This window comes from Oncorhynchus nerka, linkage group LG17, assembly GCF_034236695.1.
Source record: "Oncorhynchus nerka isolate Pitt River linkage group LG17, Oner_Uvic_2.0, whole genome shotgun sequence".
Lineage (NCBI taxonomy): Eukaryota > Metazoa > Chordata > Actinopteri > Salmoniformes > Salmonidae > Oncorhynchus > Oncorhynchus nerka.
The window spans coordinates 9242441-9266166 of NC_088412.1; the positions used below are offsets into that span (position 1 = coordinate 9242441).

Consider the following 23726-nt stretch of genomic DNA (forward strand, 5'->3'; position numbering starts at 1 on the left):
GGGAGGAGGTGTTCTTATTCTCCATGGACTTTACAGTGTCCCAGAACTTTTTAGAGTTAGTGTTGCAGGAAGCAAATTTCTGCTTGAAAAAGCTAGCCTTGGCTTTTCTAACTGCCTATGTATAACGGTTTCTAGCTTCCCTGAACAGCTGCATATCACGGGGCTGTTCGATGCTAATGCAGAACGCCATAGGATGTTTTTGTGTTGGTTAAGGGCAGTCAGGTCTGGGGAGAACCAAGGGCTATATCTGTTCCTGGTTCTAATTTTCTTGAATGGGGCATGTTTATTTAAGATTGTTAGGAAGGCATTTTTTTTAAATATCCAGGCATCCTCTACTGACGGGATGAGATCAATATCCTTCCAGGACACCCCGGCCAGGTCGATTAGAAAGGCCTGCTCGCTGAAGTGTTTCAGGGAGCGTTTTACAGTGATGAGTGGAGGTCGTTTGACCGCTGACCCATTACGGATGCAGGCAATGAGGCAGTGATCGCTGAGATCTTGGTTGAAGACAGCAGAGGTGTATTTAGAGGGGAAGTTGGTTAGGATGATATCTATGAGGGTGCCCGTGTTTAAGGCTTTGGGGGGGTACCTGGTAGGTTCATTGATAATTTGTGTGAGATTGAGGGCATCAAGTTTAGATTGTAGGATGGCTGGGGTGTTAAGCATGTTCCAATGGCAATGTCTAGTGGGCAGTGGGTAGTGTGTAGTGGGTAGTGTCTAGTGGGTAGTGTGTAGTGGGTAGTGTCTAGTGGGCAGTGTCTAGTGGGCAGTGTGTAGTGGGTAGTGTGTAGTGGGTAGTGTCTAGTGGGCAGTGTCTAGTGGGTAGCGGGTAGTGTCTAGTGGGTAGTGTCTAGTGGGTAGTGTGTAGTGGGCAGTGTCTAGTGGGCAGTGTGTAGTGGGCAGTGTCTAGTGTGTAGTGGGTAGTGTATAGTGGGCAGTGTCTAGTGTGTAGTGTGTAGTGTGTAGTGGGCAGTGTCTAGTGGGCAGTGTCTAGTGGGTAGTGTCCAGTGGGTAGTGTGCTGTGGGTAGTGTGTAGTGGGTAGTGTATAGTGGGTAGTGTCTAGTGGGTAGTGTCCAGTGGGTAGTGTCTAGTGGGTAATGTGCTGTGGGTAGTGTCTATTCCTTAAACAGTCCACTACTAGCCATTCATTCACATACCTTTGACACAGAAACTTATTTTCCATCAGTAGTAGTGTGTAGTGTGTAGTGGGCAGTGTCTAGTGGGTAGTGGGTAGTGTCTAGTGGGTAGTGTCTAGTGGGTAGTGTGTAGTGGGCAGTGTCTAGTGGGCAGTGTCTAGTGGGCAGTGTGTAGTGGGCAGTGTCTAGTGGGTAGTCTCTAGTGGGTAGTGTGTAGTGGGTAGTGTGTAGTGGGCAGTGTCTAGTGGGTAGTGTGTAGTGGGCAGTGTCTAGTGGGCAGTGTGTAGTGGGCAGTGTCTAGTGTGTAGTGGGTAGTGGGTAGTGTGTAGTGGGTAGTGTCTAGTGGGTAGTGTCTAGTGGGCAGTGTCTAGTGTGTAGTGTGTAGTGGGCAGTGTCTAGTGGGCAGTGTCTAGTGGGTAGTGTCCAGTGGGTAGTGTGCTGTGGGTAGTGTGCTGTGGGTAGTGTGTAGTGGGCAATGTGTAGTGGGCAATGTGTAGTGGGTAGTGTATAGTGGGTAGTGTCTAGTGGGTAGTGTCCAGTGGGTAGTGTCTAGTGGGTAGTGTGTTGTGGGTAGTGTCTATTCCTTAAACAGTCCACTACTTTTGACGAGATCCACTATATAGGGTGTAGGGTACACGGTATAGGATGTAGGGTACGTGGTACGGGGAATAGGATGTAGGGTACGTGGTACAGGGAATAGGATGTAGGGTACGTGGTACAGGGAATAGGATGTAGGGTACGTGGTACAGGGAATAGGATGTAGGGTACAACATCTTTGCAGAAAGCCAGCTACTTTTCTATCTATGGGCCACTACATGACTCCACTTCCTCATGGGGGTATCTACTGCCTACCTAAACCATGCTGTTCAGCAGAGAAGATAAGTCAAAAATCAGGAAGAGATCCACACACACCACTGAGACATAGGGATTTGTCCCAAATTACACCCTATTCCCTACATAGTGCACTACTTTTGACCAGAGCAGCAGACTACTGTCTTTACCTCATGCAGGCAGAACTTTGCTTCAAACACTTTCTTCTTCAAGAGTTCAAACAGGTTCTCTGTAAGATTGGACAGATGAGGAGGGGAACATTAGGAGAGGTCCAGTGTGTGTGTGTGTGTGTGTGTGTGTGTGTGTGTGTGTGTGTGTGTGTGTGTGTGTGTGTGTGTGTGAGAAAGAGAGAGAAGGATAAATAAAGACAGAGAGAGAGAGACAGCGAGAGACAGAGAAATAGAGACAGGGAGACAGAGAGAGAGAGACAGCGAGAGACAGAGGGAGAGAGAGCAAGAAAGAGAGCAAGAAAGAGAAAGGGAGAGAGAGTGCAAGAAAGAGAGAGAGAGAGAGAGAGAGAGAGAAAGAGAGAGAGAGTGAGAAAGAGAGCAAGAGAGAGAGAGCGAGAAGAGAGTGCAAGAAAGAGAGAGACAGAGAGGGAGGGAGGACTGGCGTGGGTGAGGGCAGAGAGGGAGGACTGGCGTGGGGTTGAGGGCAGAGAGGGGAGGACTGGCGTGGGGTGAGGGCAGAGAGAGGGAGGACTGGCGTGGGGGTGAGGGCAGAGAGGGGGAGGACTGGCGTGGGTGAGGGCAGAGAGAGGGAGGACTGGCATGGGTGAGGGCAGAGAGAAGGAGGACTGGCGTGGGGTGAGGGCAGAGAGGGGGAGGACTGGCGTGGGGGTGAGGGCAGAGAGGGGGAGGACTGGCGTGGGTGTGAGGGCAGAGAGGGGGAGGACTGGCGTGGGGGTGAGGGCAGAGAGAGGGAGAACTGGCGTGGGGGTGAGGGCAGAGAGAGGGAGGACTGGTGTGGATGAGGGCAGAGAGAGGGAGGACTGGTGTGGGTGAGGGCAGAGAGAGGGAGGACTGGTGTGGGTGAGGGCAGAGAGAGGGAGGACTGGCGTGGGGGTGAGGGCAGAGAGGGGGAGGACTGGCGTGGGGGTGAGGGCAGAGAGAGGGAGGACTGGCGTGGGGGTGAGGGCAGAGAGAGGGAGGACTGGCGTGGGTGTGAGGGCAGAGAGGGGGAGGACTGGCATGGGGGTGAGGGCAGAGAGGGGGAGGACTGGCGTGGGTGAGGGCAGAGCACTACTCACCTCCTGTATTCAGGAAGACATGACTCAGGATAAAGTGAACAATGCGGATCCTGAAATAAAGACGACATTTTAACATGGCTGACAAGACTAAGTATCTGTTTTCTTTTAAGAAGTTAACATGTTTGTCATGCTAATACGTTGAGTCATCAGACCGTGCGAGCGTGTGTGTGTCTCTCTGCATGCGTGTGTGTGTCTCTCTGCATGCGTGTGTGTGTCTCTCTGCATGCGTGTGTGTGTCTCTCTGCATGCGTGTGTGTGTTTCTCTGCATGCGTGTGTGTGTCTCTCTGCATGTGTGTGTGTGTCTCTCTGCATGCGTGTGTGTGTCTCTCTGCATGCGTGTGTGTGTCTCTCTGCATGCGTGTGTGTCTCTCTGCATGCGTGTGTGTTTCTCTCTGCATGCGTGTGTGTGTGTCTCTCTGCATGCGTGTGTGTCTCTCTGCATGCGTGTGTGTGTCTCTCTGCATGTGTGTGTGTGTGTCTCTCTGCATGCGTGTGTGTGTCTCTCTGCATGCGTGTGTGTGTGTCTCTCTGCATGCGTATGTGTGCATAACTTACCTGGTGGAAAGAGGGACACTTCCCTGCTGTTCACTCCAGTTGCAGGCATCAGACACCTTCAGTAGATACCTGTACTTCTCAAACACTTCATTTGGAGCTTGGATACCGTAGAAGACAACAGTGTCGTCTATAATTTTCTAACACAGAAATACAGTACCAGTCAAAAGATTTGGACACACCTACTCATTCAAGGGTTTTTCTTTATTTTGACTATTTTTCTACATTATTGAATAATAGCGAAGACATCAAACTATGAAACATAACATATGGAATCATGTAGTAACCAAAAAAGTGTTAAACAAAATGTATATTTGAGATTCCTCAAAGTAGCCACCCTTTGCCTTGATGACAGCTTTGCACACTCGTGGCATTCTCTCAACTAGCTTCATGAGGTAGTCACCTGGAATGCATTTACATTAACAGGTGTGCCTTGTTAAAAGTTCATTTGTGGAATATATTTCCTTCTTAATGCGTTTGGCCAATCAGTTGTGTTGTGACAAGGTAGGGTTGGTATACAGAAGACCCAGAGTTACCTCTGCTGCAGATAAGTTCAGTAGAGTTACCAGCCTCAGAAATCGGCAAGTAACTGCACCTTAGATGGCAGCCCAAATAAATGCTTCACAGAGTTCAAGTTGCAGAGACATCTCACCATCAACTGTCCAGAGGAGACTGTGTGAATCAGGCCTTCGTGATCAAATTGCTGCAAATAAACCACTACTAAAGGACACCAATAAGAAGAAGAGACTTTCTTGGGCCAAGAAACACGAGCAATGGAAATTATATTGGTGGAAATCTGTCGTTTGGTCAGAGTCCAAATTTGAGATTTTTGGTATCCAACCGCCATGTCTTTGTGAGACGCAGAGTAGGTGGACGGACAATCTCTGCATGTGTGGTTCCCATCGTGAAGCATGGAGGAGGTGTTATGGTGTGGGGTGCTTTGTTGGTGACACTGTCTGTGATTTATTTAGAATCAAGGCCACTTAATCAGCATGGCTACCACAACATTCTGGTTTGCGCTAAGTGGGACTATCATTTGTTTTTCAACAGGTCAAAGACCCAAAACACACCTCCAGGTTGTGTAAGGGCTATTTGACCAAGAAGGAGAGTGATGGAGTGCTGGCATCAGATGACCTGGCCACCACAATCACCCACCCTCAACCCAATTGAGATGGTTTGGGATGAGTTGGACCGCAAAGTGAAGGAAAAGCAGCAAAACAAGTGCTCAGCATATGTGGGAACTCCTTCAAGACTGTTGGAAAAGCAATCCAGGTGAAGCTGGTTGAGAGAATGCCAAGAGTGTGCAAAGCAGTCATTAAGGCAAAGATACTATGAAGAATCTCAAATATACAATTTGTTTTAACACTTTTTTTGGTTACTACATGATTCCATATGTGTTATTTAATAGTTTTGATGTCTTCACTATTAATATACAATGTAGAAAAGAATAAAAAACAAAGAAAAACGGATAGAGGTTATTTGGTTTTAGTGGTTACAGCATGACTGTTGACAGCTGAAACACAGCCTATCCAGCCGCAACGGCACACTGCCCATATGCATACGGCACAAGAGTAGCCTAATGTGCTTTCGGTGCCTGTAAACTTCGTATTTAGAAACATAATAGATTCATGTTGTTTTCTCATTTCATTTTATTTGGTTAAAAACCAAGCACGCCCTCCCCTCCTCTCAATTAAGGCTTTTTTTTGTGTCCTGCCCAATGCAATCACGAAGTAGTCAAAGGTGTCAATAAAAGGTTTGGCTCCTGAGACCGCTTGGAAATCAATCTTTGTCACCAAGGCGTTGTTAAAATATAACATCTGAGAGCAGTAAAACAGCAGTGAGCTAACATTCCCTTTGTATCTATGAATTGTAGGCAGGCCCACATTATTTTAGCCATGCATGTTCCATTTAGGATGTGCGTAAAACCCCCTCGATGATGTAGGCTATTTCCATGCCCCATGAAACGAGAGATGAGAACCTCGGTGAATACCGGTGAAAACCTCAGTGAAAACCTCGGTGAATACCGGTGAAAACCTCGGTGAATACCTCGGTGAAAACCTCGGCAAATACCTCGGTGAAAACCTCGGCGAATACCTCGGTGAAAACCTCGGTGAATACCGGTGAAAACCTCGGTGAATACCGGTGAAAACCTCGGTGAATAACAGTGAACCTCGGTGAATAACAGTGAACCTCGGTGAATAACAGTGAACCTCGGTGAATACCTCAGTGAATACCGGTGAAAACTTCGGTGAATAACAGTGAACCTCTGTGAATACCTCAGTGAATACCGGTGAAAACCTCGGTGAATAACAGTGAACCTCGGTGAATAACAGTGAACCTCGGTGAATAACAGTGAACCTCGGTGAATAACAGTGAACCTCGGTGAATAACAGTGAACCTCGGTGAATACCTCAGTGAATACCGGTGAAAACCTCGGTGAATAACAGTGAACCTTGGTGAATAACAGTGAACCTCGGTGAATACCGGTGAAAGCAATGTGTGTCTTTTTAAAAATGTATTCTGCCGATTTTATGAGATAATTACTTTTGACGTGGTATTTTATTCTTGTTGAATTGATTGGTTGTAATAAAACTAAAGGAAAATACAAAGCAATCTTCGTAGAATGATTCACCTTCTGGGTTTTATGGTTACGTCTGTGGGCTGCATTGCAATGCAACTTTTTCTGATCTGTAAAATGGGTCCCTATTATGTTCAGAAACCAGTAGAACGGTGAGTGGACATTGTCCCTTTCACTTTATACTGGATCTCTGTCCAGCTACTGTGAAACCAGTAGAACGGTGAGTGGACATTGTCCCTTTCACTTTATACTGGATCTCTGTCCAGCTACTGTGAAACCAGTAGAACGGTGAGTGGACATTGTCCCTTTCACTTCATACTGGATCTCTGTCCAGCTACTGTGAAACCAGTAGAACGGTGAGTGGACATTGTCCCTTTCACTTTATACTGGATCTCTGTCCAGCTACTGTGAAACCAGTAGAACGGTGAGTGGACATTGTCCCTTTCACTTTATACTGGATCTCTGTCCAGCTACTGTGAAACCAGTAGAACGGTGAGTGGACATTGTCCCTTTCACTTTATACTGGATCTTTGTCCAGCTACTGTGAAACCAGTAGAACGGTGAGTGGACATTGTCCCTTTCACTTTATACTGGATCTCTGTCCAGCTACTGTGAAACAAGTAGAACGGTGAGTGGACATTGTCCCTTTCACTTTATACTGGATCTCTGTCCAGCTACTGTGAAACCAGTAGAACGGTGAGTGGACATTGTCCCTTTCACTTTATACTGGATCTCTGTCCAGCTACTGTGAAACCAGTAGAACGGTGAGTGGACATTGTCCCTTTCACTTTATACTGGATCTCTGTCCAGCTACTGTGAAACCAGTAGAACGGTGAGTGGACATTGTGGACATTGTCCCTTTCACTTTATACTGGATCTCTGTCCAGCTACTGTGAAACCAGTAGAACGGTGAGTGGACATTGTCCCTTTCACTTTATACTGGATCTCTGTCCAGCTACTGTGAAACCAGTAGAACGGTGAGTGGACATTGTCCCTTTCACTTTATACTGGATCTCTGTCCAGCTACTGTGAAACCAGTAGAACGGTGAGTGGACATTGTCCCTTTCACTTTATACTGGATCTCTGTCCAGCTACTGTGAAACCAGTAGAACGGTGAGTGGACATTGTCCCTTTCACTTTATACTGGATCTCTGTCCAGCTACTGTGAAACCAGTAGAACGGTGAGTGGACATTGTCCCTTTCACTTTATACTGGATCTCTGTCCAGCTACTGTGAAACCAGTAGAACGGTGAGTGGACATTGTCCCTTTCACTTTATACTGGATCTCTGTCCAGCTACTGTGAAACCAGTAGAACGGTGAGTGGACATTGTCCCTTTCACTTTATACTGGATCTCTGTCCAGCTACTGTGAAACCAGTAGAACGGTGAGTGGACATTGTCCCTTTCACTTTATACTGGATCTCTGTCCAGCTACTGTGAAACCAGTAGAACGGTGAGTGGACATTGTCCCTTTCACTTTATACTGGATCTCTGTCCAGCTACTGTGAAACCAGTAGAACGGTGAGTGGACATTGTCCCTTTCACTTTATACTGGATCTCTGTCCAGCTACTGTGAAACCAGTAGAACGGTGAGTGGACATTGTCCCTTTCACTTTATACTGGATCTCTGTCCAGCTACTGTGAAACCAGTAGAACGGTGAGTGGACATTGTCCCTTTCACTTTATACTGGATCTCTGTCCAGCTACTGTGAAACCAGTAGAACGGTGAGTGGACATTGTCCCTTTCACTTTATACTGGATCTCTGTCCAGCTACTGTGAAACCAGTAGAACGGTGAGTGGACATTGTCCCTTTCACTTTATACTGGATCTCTGTCCAGCTACTGTGAAACCAGTAGAACGGTGAGTGGACATTGTCCCTTTCACTTTATACTGGATCTCTGTCCAGCTACTGTGAAACCAGTAGAACGGTGAGTGGACATTCTCCCTTTCACTTTATACTGGATCTCTGTCCAGCTACTGTGAAACCAGTAGAACGGTGAGTGGACATTGTCCCTTTCACTTTATACTGGATCTCTGTCCAGCTACTGTGAAACCAGTAGAACGGTGAGTGGACATTGTCCCTTTCACTTTATACTGGATCTCTGTCCAGCTACTGTGAAACCAGTAGAACGGTGAGTGGACATTCTCCCTTTCACTTTATACTGGATCTCTGTCCAGCTACTGTGAAACCAGTAGAACGGTGAGTGGACATTGTCCCTTTCACTTTATACTGGATCTCTGTCCAACTACTGTGAAACCAGTAGAACGGTGAGTGGACATTGTCCCTTTCACTTTATACTGGATCTCTGTCCAGCTACTGTGAAACAAGTTTGGATGTGTGTAAAAACCCTCCATAGTTTAAATGTTATGTGTCCACGGAAAGAAATCGTGGTGCCTGTAAGTGTGACATACCGTATTTAAAACAAGTTTTTGTTTTTGTTTTGTTTATAATTAAAATATATATATTTTTTAGAACTTATCAAAAATGTATTTAATCTTGCTTATTGACAATGTTTGGATAGTCCATGCTCAACCATGATGCAATTTGCAGTAGGCCTAGCCCCTTTTATCAGTGTGAATGTTATTGAGGCCATGCAATTACAATTACTACTGCAAAATGGATTCAAGTTAACGTATTTAGCAAAGATAGGTCTACATTTAGTTGTTTTGTTTCTGTAAAGCCATTTAACAAACTATAACAGACAAACATTGGAATTGGAGTTGATTCCAAGGCCAAACATAAAAGATATTAAATACACAACTTGAAGCAACCACATATTTCCCCATGGAGCACGTTCTGATTGGCCAGTGTGAGGCCAAGCCTCGACACACCCACAACTCCCCCCCATCAAAACACAGCCCTTTCGCGCCAACGCCAGCAAGTGCTTTGATAATTGTGATAGTAAAAAATAGCAAAAATATTTCTGACACACACCTGAACCTATAGCGCTACCGCCTGTGCTTAGATTAACATTGCCTTAGGTTTGTTAAAATAGAGGCCTGAGCCTTAGAGTATCATTGTGTTAGGTTTGTTAAAATAGAGGCCTGAGCCTTAGATTAACATTGTGTTAGGTTTGTTCAAATAGAGGCCTGAGCCTTAGATTATCATTGTGTTAGGTTTGTTAAAATAGAGGCCTGAGCCTTAGATTATCATTGTGTTAGGTTTGTTAAAATAGAGGCTTGAGCCTTTATAATGTCTTATAACAAAGCTAAGATAATCGACTAGGAAATAATGAGCAGGTAAACTCATTTTAGTTTAAGCCCACACAGACATGATTATACTTAAATTTGGTTTTAAAAACTTATAAAGATAATATGTATTTTACAAGAACAACAAAAAGGATGATAAACTAGCCTCGGCTTAAGAACAACCTAACTCTACAGCTTGTTAAACTGGTAATATAACTCACTGTTATCTTCAAGTTCTTCATCTTTAGTTTCTCGATAAAGGCCTCTTGCATCTTGAAGGTATCTTTCTCCGGATCATCCACTGTCTTAGCGACCAGGACATAGTCGTATGACAGTGGAGTATGCTGAGGAGGAAAGAAGAACCACACACACAAAACACAGAGAGAGAAAGAGAAACATAGTCGCATGCTAGTTGAGTATGATGAGGAGGAAAGATTAACAAGATAGTGTAGACTTGAGTGATTTGATGGATCCAATACTGAACATAAAGACAAAAATAAATCTATGACATGATGGTTACATACAGTAACTGATGTATCCCAGAGCATTCTGGGATACATCAGTATTCAGACCCCTTTTTCCACATTTTATTACATCAGAGCCTTGTTCAAAAATTTATTTAAAAAAATAATAATAATCCTCATCAAACTACACGCAATATCCAATGATGACAATGGAAAAACTGTTTTTTCAGCAAATCTATTAAAAATAAATAAAACAGAAATCCCTTATTTACATAAGTATTCAGAACGTTTGCTATGAGACTCTAAATTGAGTTCAGGTGCATCCTGTTTCCATTGATCATCCTTGAGATGTTTCTACAACTTGATTGGAGTCCACCTGTGGTAAATTCAATTGATTGGACATGATTTGGAGAAGGGGAGAAGGGCCTTGGTCAGGGAGGTGACCAAGAACTAGATGGTCACTCTTGACAGAGCTCCAGAGTTCTTCTATGGAGATGGGAGAACCTTCCAGAAGGACAACCATCTCTGCAGCACTCCACCAATCAGGCCTTTATGATAGAGCGGCAAGACGGAAGCCACTCCTCAGTAAAAGGCATGACAGCCCGCTTGGAGTTTGCAAAAAGGCACCTAAAGGACTCTCAAACCATGAGAAACAAGATCCTCTGGTCTGATGAAACCAAGACTGAACTCTTTGGCCTGAATGCCAAGCGTCACATCTGAAGGAAACCTGGCACCATCACTATGGTGAAGCATGGCGGTAGCAGCATCATTCTGTGGGGATGTTTTTCAGCAGCAGGGACTGGGAGACCAGTCAGGATCAAGGGAAAGATGAACGGAGCAAAGTACAAAGAGACCCTTGATAAAAAAACCTGCTCCAGAGCGCTCAGGACCTCAGACTTGGGCGACAGTTCACCTTCCAACAGGACAATGACCCTAAGCACACAGCCAAGACAATGTAGGGATGGCTTCGGGACAAGTCTCTAAATGTCCTTGAGTGGCCCAGCCAGAGCCTTGACTTGAACCCGATTTAACATCTCTGGAGAGACCTGAAATTAGCTGTGCAGTGACGCTCTCCATCCAACCTGACAGAGCTTGAGAGGATCTGCAGAGAAGACTGGGAGTAACTCACCAAACACAGGAGCGCCAAGCTTGTAGCATCATACCCAAGAAGTCTCGAGGCTGTAATCGCTGCCAAAGGTGCTTCAACAAAGTACTGAGTAAAGGGTCTGAATACTTATGTAAATGTAATATTTCAATTTTTTTTGTTCTTAATAAATTTGCTAAAATTTATAGAAAACTTGTTTTTGCTTTGTCATTATGGGGTATTGTGATGTCATTATGGGGTATTGTGATGTCATTATGGGGTATTGTTATGGGGTATTGTGATGTCATTATGGGGTATTGTGATGTCATTATGGGGTATTGTGTATAGATTGATGAGGAATCTTTTTTTTAAATTCCATTTTAGATTAAGTCTGTAACGTAACAAACTGTGAAAAAAGTTAAGTGGTCTGAATACTTTACGAATGCACTGTCTGACTGTCCATAGACTATATAAAACAACCAGCAATGCACTGTAGATCTGGTTTTACATACAGTAATACAGTGAACTAGGCCTGTGTTTCATCAGTCATCTCTTACCACTGAGGGAAGTAGTGGTGATGTCTCAGGACTATCAAAATGGTTCCCGTTTTCCTTCACCACTCCCATCAGCTCCAGGAGTTCGATGCTGGCCTAAAACATGATGAGAACACAGGACCACACAGCAAGGTGAGTAGGAGTTCGATGCTGGCCTAAAACATGATGAGAACACAGGACCACACAGCAAGGTGAGTAGGAGTTCGATGCTGGCCTAAAACATGATGAGAACACAGGACCACACAGCAAGGTGAGTAGGAGTTCGATGCTGGCCTAAAACATGATGAGAACACAGGACCACACAGCAAGGTGAGTAGGAGTTCGATGCTGGCCTAAAACATGATGAGAACACAGGACCACACAGCAAGGTGAGTAGGAGTTCGATGCTGGCCTAAAACATGATGAGAACACAGGACCACACAGCAAGGTGAGTAGGAGTTTGATGCTGGCCTAAAACATGATGAGAACACAGGACCACACATCAAGGTGAGTAGGAGTTCGATGCTGGCCTAAAACATGATGAGAACACAGGACCACACAGCAAGGTGAGTAGGAGTTCGATGCTGGCCTAAAACATGATGAGAACACAGGACCACACAGCAAGGTGAGTAGGAGTTCGATGCTGGCCTAAAACATGATGAGAACACAGGACCACACAGCAAGGTGAGTAGGAGTTTGATGCTGGCCTAAAACATGATGAGAACACAGGACCACACAGCAAGGTCAGTAGGAGTTCGATGCTGGCCTAAAACATGATGAGAACACAGGACCACACAGCAAGGTGAGTAGGAGTTCGATGCTGGCCTAAAACATGATGAGAACACAGGACCATACAGCAAGGTGAGTAGGAGTTCGATGCTGGCCTAAAACATGATGAGAACACAGGACCACACAGCAAGGTGAGTAGGAGTTCGATGCTGGCCTAAAACATGATGAGAACACAGGACCATACAGCAAGGTGAGTAGGAGTTCGATGCTGGCCTAAAACATGATGAGAACACAGGACCACACAGCAAGGTGAGTAGGAGTTCGATGCTGGCCTAAAACATGATGAGAACATGACAGGACCACACAGCAAGGTGAGTAGGAGTTCGATGCTGGCCTAAAACATGATGAGAACACAGGACCACACAGCAAGGTGAGTAGGAGTTCGATGCTGGCCTAAAACATGATGAGAACACAGGACCACACATCAAGGTGAGTAGGAGTTCGATGCTGGCCTAAAACATGATGAGAACACAGGACCACACAGCAAGGTGAGTAGGAGTTCGATGCTGGCCTAAAACATGATGAGAACACAGGACCATACAGCAAGGTGAGTAGGAGTTCGATGCTGGCCTAAAACATGATGAGAACACAGGACCACACATCAAGGTGAGTAGGAGTTCGATGCTGGCCTAAAACATGATGAGAACACAGGACCACACAGCAAGGTGAGTAGGAGTTCGATGCTGGCCTAAAACATGATGAGAACACAGGACCATACAGCAAGGTGAGTAGGAGTTCGATGCTGGCCTAAAACATGATGAGAACACAGGACCACACAGCAAGGTGAGTAGGAGTTCGATGCTGGCCTAAAACATGATGAGAACACAGGACCATACAGCAAGGTGAGTAGGAGTTCGATGCTGGCCTAAAACATGATGAGAACACAGGACCACACAGCAAGGTGAGTAGGAGTTTGATTGTTGCACTTGAGTCATTCCCAGTGTGAATGGCTAGGCCCGCTACGCTATGAAACCACAACACTATTGCAGAGACTTTAATATTACCAGCAGCAATTGACGTGCTGAAAACAATGTGTGGGGAGGCAGAGGCACAGAAACTCACATCAATACCTTTGTCAGATAACACTGTTATTAAATGAAGAATTTACTGCCCCGACTCAAAAACTCCTCCAGCTTATGCTTTCTAAATGGACGTTAGCTGTGAGGGCCGCGATGCATTGACTTCTGTTTGCTATACATGTCCGGGGTGAAGAGTGTTTCTACGGCAACAGAGGTGCAACGATACGATCCAGTCAGTCTTCCTAGTTCTTCGTTCATGCTGAGAGTAACCTAGTAACCTAAACGCAGTGTTTTATTTCTCATGTGTTTGTAGAAAAATATATATACAGTACCAGTCAAAAGATTGGACACACCAACTCATTAAAGGTTTTTTCTTTATTTTTACTATTTTTCTACATTGTAGAATACTAGTGAAGACATCAAAACTATGAAATAACACCTATGGAATCATGTAGTAACCAAAAAAGTGTTAAACAAATCAAAATATATTTAATATTTGAGATTCTTCAAAGTTGCCTTCCTTTGCCTTTGATGACAGCTTTGCACACTCTTGGCATTCTCTCAACCAGCATCACCTGGAATGCTTTTCCAACAGTCTTGAAGGAGTTCCCACATATGCTGAGCACTTGTGAGCACAGAATGCTGTGGTAGCCATGCTGGTTATGTTTGCCTTGAATTCTAAATAAATCACAGACCGTGTCACCAGCAAAGCAAAGGACACATTTCCACCAGTCTAATGTCCATTGCATCGTGTGTCTTGGCCCAAGCAAGTATCTTCTTCTTATTGGTGTCCTTTAGTAGTGGTTTCTTTGCAGCAATTTGACCATGAAGGCCTGATTCATACAGTCTCTTCTGAACAGTTGATGTTGAGATGTGTCTGTAACTTGAACTCTGTGAAGTGTTAATTTGGGCTGCAATCTGAGGTGTAGTTAACTCTAATGAACTTATCCTCTAGTTTTTGATGTCTTCATAGTTTTTGGTGTCTTCACTATTATTCTACAATGTAGAAAATAGTAAAAATAAAGAAAAACCATTGAATGAGTTGGTGTTTCCAAACTTTTGACTGGTACTGTTGTTCATAGTTATATCTAATTAAAGATATTACAAGTGACATAAACCCCAGACACACAAACAACAACTTCTCTTGAGCCCCTAAAGACGCCAGAAGATGTGAATTGTATGTTGAAAAAAAAAAATTCCAGTCACTCCTTTTTTGTGACCTAATTTTTAAAAAGCGATGATTCACTATGTGCCGGTCAGCCTTCACGTTTCAGGGGATAACAGATACGTATCTGTCATTACAATAGAACAGAATTATAATAGACTTTTCCTACAGTCCGCAGAGAGCAGCTCATCAGGCCATATATTATCATAGAATAAGGTATATGACCGGTGTATCGTAGCGCATGTTGAGAGAAAGCGCGTGGGCCCACTTATGTCAATGCGTAGCCTAAACCTAGCTATGCTACGCAAATAAAACAAAGTGGAATTATGCAATATTTGATCATGTAGCCTATGCAATCAAGGTCAATCACAGGATCATATTCCACTGCCCATTCATATATTTCTTCCTAGCCGTGAAATGAATCAATTTACCCACTATGTGAAAGACCACCACAAATATATACTCAACAGTCATCAATAGAAACGTAGGCCTATGCCGATTATTTGTTCATGTATAGTTAGTTAGTTACAGTATGTAGGCTAAACGGATACTCAAACATCTTGTTGACATGCATGTGGATCCCCATTTAATCATCCGTCTATTATAATACAAAGAGTTGTATCTACCTGTCTCCTGTGCCGCGACATGACAGCTGAATAGGTGTTCAACACAAACAGAGAGAGCTCTCCTCTTTAGGCGTCCGACGACCAAGCCACACCGCGCGCTCAAAGGACGATTCTTATTTTTTATTTTTTTTATTCAACATTTGCATGTAACAAAAATAGCATTCCGTGCACCTGTCAAACCACTTCTTCCGTACTTTCACAAGAAACTCAAACACCGTGTTCGTTTCTCAGGCTCAGGAATGTAAAAGCGACTTTACCTGTTGCACAAGTGATGTCACTAGGTGGTTTTACTACTCTCTTGGTCCGCTGACAACCTTTGGAATCGGGATGTGTTGTGGTTTGAAATAACAGCAGAAATATATGCTAGCATACTACTTGGTTGGTTAAACGGAGTTATTATGCGTTATTATATGTAAATAATTCGTTTGATAGTTATTCAATCTGGGCATCAAGAAGTTGGAAATCTCAGAATGATTGTGTACAGTACCAGCTGACAACCGACAGGTGGCGGCAGAGTACATATTTTAAAGGACCGCAAACAGGCAGCGCAGTTGTCAGGTGAGAAGACGCTGAAATACACTGAACTAAAATATAAACGCGACAATATAAAATGTTGGTCTCATGTTTCATGATCTGAATAAAAAAAGCTATTCTCTTAAATGTTGTGCTCAAATGTATTCAGATCACTGTTAGTGAGCGTTTCTCATTTGCCAAGATAATCCATCCACCTGATGGTGTGGCATATCAAGAAGCTGATAAAACAGCATGATAATTACACAGGTGTACCTTGTGCCGGGGGACAATAAAAGGCCACTCTAAAATGTGCCGTTTTGTCACACAACACAATGCCACAGATGTTTCAAGTTTTGAGGGAGCGTGCAATTAGCATGCCGACTGGCAGGAATGTCCACCAGAGCTGCTGCCAGATAATTTAATGTTCATTTCTCTACCATAAGCCGCCTCCAACGTCATTTTAGAACATTTACGTCAACAACCGCAGACCACGTGTCACCACTCTATCCTCCACATTCGTCTTCTTCACCTGAAGAATTGTCTGGGGGGATGCATTCTGATTGGCTGGGCCTTGCTCCCAAGTGGGTGGGTCTATGCCCTCCAAGGCCCACCCATTGCTGCACCCCTGTCCACTCATGTGAAATCCATAGATTAGGGCCTAATGTATTTATTTCAATTGTTTTATATCCTCATATGAACTGTAACTCAGTAAAATATTTGAAATTATTGCATGTTGAGGTAAAAAAAAATATTCAGTATAAAAAAAAAATCACAGCACTTTGTAGCAATGATCTGGGTCAATTATTTCATTCAATAATAACAACTGCTTTAAATATTTACCCCCCCCAACATAAAAAAATTAGGGGCGCTTTCGTTGGCCCTGACACCGATGTGGAGTATTAGGGAAAAGGCCCCTACTACCACGACTCAAACCAGGGTCCCTGTGACTGTCGGCACCAATACTGTGAAATTAAGAGATCTGAATCTCTTGCCAAAATACTGTTTACATTTCTACATACACTGTATGTTACTAGTCAGACATTGACCCAGTTTGATTGTCTATGAACCGAGACGTCCACCTAATCAGAAGGCATTACATGTATATATATACACTATGAAGTGGTATCTCCTCTTCTCTTTGACCCTCTTTAATCCCAAACGGGGTCTGAGTGGGACCAACCAATGTCCTGTTATTACAGAGGACAAGACGCCTGTCTACAGTTCTCACCAATCATTTAGACTTCCCAAGCCCTCCCAAATCCAGTATCTGGAGAGGTAGTGGTTACAGCAATACACAGCCAAACCATGACCTCTCCCCCACACACACACCCATGTCCACACACACACACACACACACACACACTCATGAATAAGTTTCACACACAACCTCCACATGACAAGATGGATAGGGAGAGGAGAGGCTGTAAGACAGAGAGGATAGAGAGAGGAGAGGCAATAAGAATTGGTGTTCTGTATCCTGATAGCAATCAAGTATAGCCACTGCTGTTAACTTCATATGCAAACAACTGCAGGCTATTTTAGGCTTGTTGAGATGACCTGTATAATTTGTCCTAACTTTCATGTTGCTAAGCAACATAGTACCATACAATAAGTGCATAGCCTAGGCCCTCTCCCTGTTGCCAAGGACTACACATCTAGCTTCCAAATGGGCTCATTGTCCTCCATTTATTCCAACCCTGTACGGGACCAAAACATCCCTGCTTTCAATTTAAACCCGTCTGTTTCTTTTTCATTACGGCTTTCAACAGCGAAGCTAGTGAAACACTTTTGTATTTGCTGGCGTTCATTATGGCGTTCGGGGGGGGGGGGGTATTTCTTCTCAGTCATTATTATTACTCTACCAGTTCTGTGAATTTGAGGGGGGTAAAAAATACAAATTCACACAAAATAATAATAATAAATAAATAATAAGGTTTAGGAGGATGTAAAGTAAATGATAGTTAAGGGGCATGCCATGCCACACCCCCACATGCCATGCCACACCCCCACATGCCATGCCACACCCCCACATGCCATGCCACACCCCCACATGCCATGCCACCCCCACATGCCATGCCACACCCTCTCATGCCATGCCACACCCTCTCATGCCATGCCACACCCCCACACGCCATGCCACACCCCCACATGTCATGCCACACCCCCACATGCCACACCACACCTTCTCATGCCATCCATGCCATGCCACACCCCCACATGCCACACCACACCTTCTCATGCCATGCCACACCCCCACATGCCATGCCACACCACACCTTCTCATGCCATGCCACACCCCCACATGCCATGCCACATCCCCACATGCCACACCACACCCCCACATGCCATGCCACGCCACACCCGCTCATGCCATGCCATGCCACACCCTCTCATGCCATGCCATGCACTCTCATGCCATGCCACACCCCCACATGCCATGCCACACCCTCTCATGCCATGCCATGCCACACCCTCTCATGCCATGCCACACCACACCCTCTCATGCCATGCCATGCCACACCCTCTCATGCCATGCCATGCCACACCCTCTCATGCCATGCCATGCCACACCCTCTCATGCCATGCCAAATGCCCACATGGTGGCGATTGAAAATGCTAACTTTAAAAGGTCACGCCCCTCACCCCCCAGGTGACCTATAGCCATGAAATTCAGTACATACTGTAGGTTCAGTACATATTGTGTGTTCAGTACATATTGTGTGTTCAGTACATACTGTAGGTTCAGTACATACTATAGGTTCAGTACATACTGTAGGGTCAGTACATACTGTAGGGTCAGTACATACTGTAGGGTCAGTACATACTGTAGGTTCAGTACATATTGTAAGGTCAGTACATATTGTGTGTTCAGTACATACTGTAGGGTCAGTACATCTTGTGTGTTCAGTACATACTGTAGGTTCAGTACATACTGTAGGTTCAGTACATACTGTAGGTTCAGTACATACTGTAGGGTCAGTACATATTGTGTGTTCAGTACATACTGTAGGTTCAGTACATACTATAGGTTCAGTACATATTGTGTGTTCAGTACATACTGTAGGGTCAGTACATCTTGTGTGTTCAGTACATACTGTAGGTTCAGTACATACTGTAGGGTCAGTACATACTATAGGTTCAGTACATACTGTAGGTTCAGTACATACTGTAGGGTCAGTACATATTGTGTGTTCAGTACATACTGTAGGTTCAGTACATACTGTAGGTTCAGTACATATTGTGTGTTCAGTACATACTGTAGGTTCAGTACATACTGTAGGTTCAGTACATACTGTAGGGTCAGTACATATTGTGTGTTCAGTACATACTGTAGGGTCAGTACATCTTGTGTGTTCAGTACATACTGTAGGTTCAGTACATACTGTAGGGTCAGTACATACTATAGGTTCAGTACATACTGTAGGTTCAGTACATACTGTAGGGTCAGTACATATTGTGTGTTCAGTACATACTGTAGGTTCAGTACATACTGTAGGGTCAGTACATATTGTGTGTTCAGTACAGACTGTAGGTTCAGTACATACTGTAGGTTCAGTACATATTGTGTGTTCAGTACATACTGTAGGTTCAGTACATACTGTAGGGTCAGTACATACTGTAGGTTCAGTACATACTGTAGGTTCAGTACATACTGTAGGGTCAGTACATATTGTGTGTTCAGTACATACTGTAGGTTCAGTACATACTGTAGGGTCAATACATACTGTAGGTTCAGTACATACTGTAGGGTCAGTACATACTGTAGGTTCAGTACATACTGTAGGGTCAGTACATACTGTGTGTTCAGTACATACTGTAGGGTCAGTACATACTGTAGGTTCAGTACATACTGTAGGGTCAGTACATACTGTAGGTTCAGTACATACTGTGTGTTCAGTACATACTGTAGGGTCAGTACATACTGTAGGTTCAGTACATACTGTAGGGTCAGTACATACTTTAAGGTCAGTACATACTGTAGGGTCAGTACATACTGTAGGGTCAGTACATACTGTAGGTTCAGTACATACTGTAGGGTCAGTACATACTGTGTGTTCAGTACATACTGTAGGGTCAGTACATACTGTAGGTTCAGTACATACTGTAGGGTCAGTACATACTTTAAGGTCAGTACATACTGTAGGGTCAGTACATACTGTAGGGTCAGTACATACTGTAGGGTCAGTACATACTGTCGGTCACAAAGAAGACATTTCCCTCAGGGAACCAGAAGGTCCGTCATGATGGATTTTCCACCATTTTGAATTTTTGTACGATCTGCACGAAAACGTGATATATGGCATCTATCAACCAAGATCTCTCAAAACAATACTTTCCAAACTTGGGAAATATACTGAACAAAACAATAAACGCAACGTACAACAATTTCTATGATTTTACTGAGTTACAGTTATACATAAGGAAGTCAGTGAATTGGTAGTAAGTTCATTAGGCCCTAATCTATGGATTTCAAATGACTGGACAGGGGCGCAGCCATGGGTGGGCCTGGGCCCACCCACTTGGGAGCAGGACACACACACTGGGGAGCCAGGCCCAGCCAACACTGGGGAGCCAGGCCCAGCCAACACTGGGGAGCCAGGCCCAGCCAACACTGAGGAGCCAGGCCCAGCCAACACAGGGGAGCCAGGCCCAGCCAACACTGGGGAGCCAGGCCCAGCCAACACTGGGGAGCCAGGCCCAGCCAACACCGGGGAGCCAGGCCCAGCCAACAACACTGGGGAGCCAGGCCCAGCCAACACTGGGGAGCCAGGCCCAGCAAATTAGACTGAGTTTTTCCACACAAAAGGGCTTTATTACAGACATAAATACTCCTCCGTTTCATCAGCTGTCTGGGTGGCTGGTCTCAGATGATCCTGTAGGTAAGGAGTCCAGACGTGGAGGTCCTGGGCTGGCGTGGTTACACGTGGTCTGCGGTTGTGAGGCCGGTTGGACGTACTGCTAAATTCTCAAAAATGACGTTGGAGGCGGCTTATAGTAGAAAAATTACTATTAAATTCTCTGGCAACAGCTCTGGTGGACCTTCCTGCAGTCTAGATGCCAATTGTACGCTCCCTCAAAACTTGAGACAGCTGTGGAATTGTGTTGTGTGACAAATCTGCACATTTTAGAGTGGCCTTTTATTGTCCCCAGCACAAGGTGCACCTGTGTAATGATCATGCTATTTTATCAGCTTCTTGATATGCCACACCTGTCAGGTGGATGAATTATCTTGACAAAGGAGAAACGCTCACTAACAGAGATGTCTTTTTTTTTCCGAAATAGGCTTTCTGGGATCTTTTATTTCAGCTCATGAAAAAGGGGACCAACACTTTACATGTTGCGTTTTATATTTTCGTTCGGTATTATATCAAAGTAACAATACTTCCTCTGCAAGATTAACAACTCAACTCAAACCTGCCTACCCAATAGCAATCAGTTATTCCTTGTCATTAATCCGACAGATCTGATCGATGCCGCCTTGCCTTACCACTGAGCTAGTTTACAGCTAGGAACTGTTCCTCAAACATGACAGTAAAGGGCCTTTACAGTAACATGGGCTATCCTCAAAGCCTAGTGTCTATACTGTCTTACCCTCGTTCCACCTGGTGTCTTCTCAGGGTCATCCAGGCCAGAGCTTCCACGATAGCCCCACTATGAAGAGCCCCTATTTCCTGGGTTGGCTTAGCTCTGAATCACCCTTCTTACGACTCAGACCAATGCACTCAGTACCTATAGTTCAGTCTCAGGCTATTTTATACCAGCAACTCAGCAACTCAGGTTTTACACTAATTAACCAGATGCTAAAGAAATCCTCAATCAATCTATTTCAGAAACCTAGCTCAATAAGTCAATCAATCAATCTATTTCAGAAACCTAGCTCAATAAGTCAATCAATCAATCTATTTCAGAAACCTAGAGTAAAACGACATGCACTTGCATGACTCTTTTATGACACAGGGTTTCAGAACAATAAAATACGTTTATTCAAAATTCCAGAAACAGGCATAAAAAGTCCCAGCTCAATAAATAAATAAATCAATCAATCAATCAATCAATCAATCAATCAATCAATAACACACATCAATAATCACACAAGCAATTATCCATGGATTAGATACCTTCAGCACCCTTATCTAAAACCCCTATTAGGCTACCAATGCAATATTTGTTTTACCTATTACAATTCCATGATAAGCACAGCAATTAAAAACGAGATAGACGGTCTCTTACCGTCTACAACTATAAACAGTCTTTTGTCGCCCCCCTCAGGATGATCAGTCCCTCAGTTGGTGTTTAAAAACGAACAGCTACTTAAAATGTATATCAATAAGGTAACCTTAAGGATTCCTTCTAGAACTTTACTTTAACATTTTAAGAACAAAACCAAGTATAATCCAAATCACATATATATATATATATATATAGGGTGGTTTATATATATATATATATATATATATATATGAGCTAAAAAGCTACAGCCATATTTTCTTCAACAGACAACAGGCTCTTCTAACAAGTCCAAAGACACTCTTCTTCACCAGACAACAGGCTCTTCTAAACAAGTCCAAAGACACTCTTCTTCACCAGACAACAGGCTCTTCTAACAAGTCCAAAGACACTCTTCTTCACCAGACAACAGGCTCTTCTAACAAGTCCAAAGACACTCTTCTTCACCAGACAACAGGCTCTTCTAACAAGTCCAAAGACACTCTTCTTCACCAGACAACAGGCTCTTCTAACAAGTCCAAAGACACTCTTCTTCAACAGACAACAGGCTCTTCTAACAAGTCCAAAGACACTCTTCTTCACCAGACAACAGGCTCTTCTAACAAGTCCAAAGACACTCTTCTTCACCAGACAACAGGCTCTTCTAACAAGTCCAAAGACACTCTTCTTCACCAGACAACAGGCTCTTCTAACAAGTCTAAAGACACTCTTCTTCAACAGACAACAGGCTCTTCTAACAAGTCCAAAGACACTCTTCTTCAACAGACAACAGGCTCTTCTAACAAGTCCAAAGACACTCTTCTTCACCAGACAACAGGCTCTTCTAACAAGTCCAAAGACACTCTTCTTCACGAACAAAATCCTGTCTCTTTTACATCCTAATCCTTGTCCTAATAACACCTGCTGCCCAAATGACCTGTCTGTGGTCCCAGCACTGCCCCTGTGGTCATGACTCCTCACCTACCAGCACTGCCCCTGTGGTCATGACTCCTCACCTACCAGCACTGTCCCTGTGGTCATGACTCCTCACCTACCAGCACTGTCCCTGTGGTCATTACTCCTCACCTACCAGCACTGCCCCTGTGGTCATGACTCCTCACCTACCAGCACTGTCCCTGTGGTCATGACTCCTCACCTACCAGCACTGCCCCTGTGGTCATGACTCCTCACCTACCAGCACTGTCCCTGTGGTCATGACTCCTCACCTACCAGCACTGTCCCTGTGGTCATGACTCCTCACCTACCAGCACTGTCCCTGTGGTCATGACTCCTCACCTACCAGCACTGTCCCTGTGGTCATTACTCCTCACCTACCAGCACTGCCCCTGTGGTCATGACTCCTCACCTACCAGCACTGCCCCTGTGGTCATCACTCCTCGCCTACCAGCACTTGCGGTTTTGCTGACTCCTCTACAAAATTCCTGCACCTGCATCTGTAAACCCTCTGATGACCCTTAAAGGGGCATTTCCAGCCAACCACAAACCACACATTTTTTCTTACCCTAGGCTTTCTAAAACCACAGGCTCCCCGCCCCAGGCTCAAGCGATCCGTGTCACACTTAACCCTTAACCCTTCCATGAAGGATGCGGGCTCCGATACCAAATGTAACGAGCCTCATCTCATAAGGATCCGAGCCCTGTATCACTATGGTTACCTGACCTCCTTTTAGGTCTCTGCTAACTAGTCTGACCTGGGGTTATTCTAGGTCAAACTAACATCCTTAATATATCCAGCTAAACATCATCATCACTACTAGTTTTTTTGTT

General features: G+C 44.5%; 1 protein-coding gene across 1 annotated transcript in view; it reads right to left on the reverse strand.

Annotated features, from left to right (window-relative positions):
* The window catches only part of LOC115127385 (anoctamin-9), a 47973-nt gene extending 32511 nt beyond the window's left edge, over positions 1-15462 (reverse strand). Inside the window, exons 1-6 of the mRNA XM_065002933.1 lie at positions 15219-15462; positions 11644-11736; positions 9760-9882; positions 3774-3910; positions 3218-3267; positions 2139-2197 (exon numbers count right to left, since the gene is read on the reverse strand). Coding sequence (XP_064859005.1) covers positions 2139-2197; positions 3218-3267; positions 3774-3910; positions 9760-9882; positions 11644-11736; positions 15219-15239 — 483 coding nt within the window. The 5' untranslated portion in view covers positions 15240-15462. The remainder of the gene's footprint in view (positions 1-2138; positions 2198-3217; positions 3268-3773; positions 3911-9759; positions 9883-11643; positions 11737-15218) is intronic.
* Between the last annotated feature and the right edge of the window lie 8264 nt (positions 15463-23726).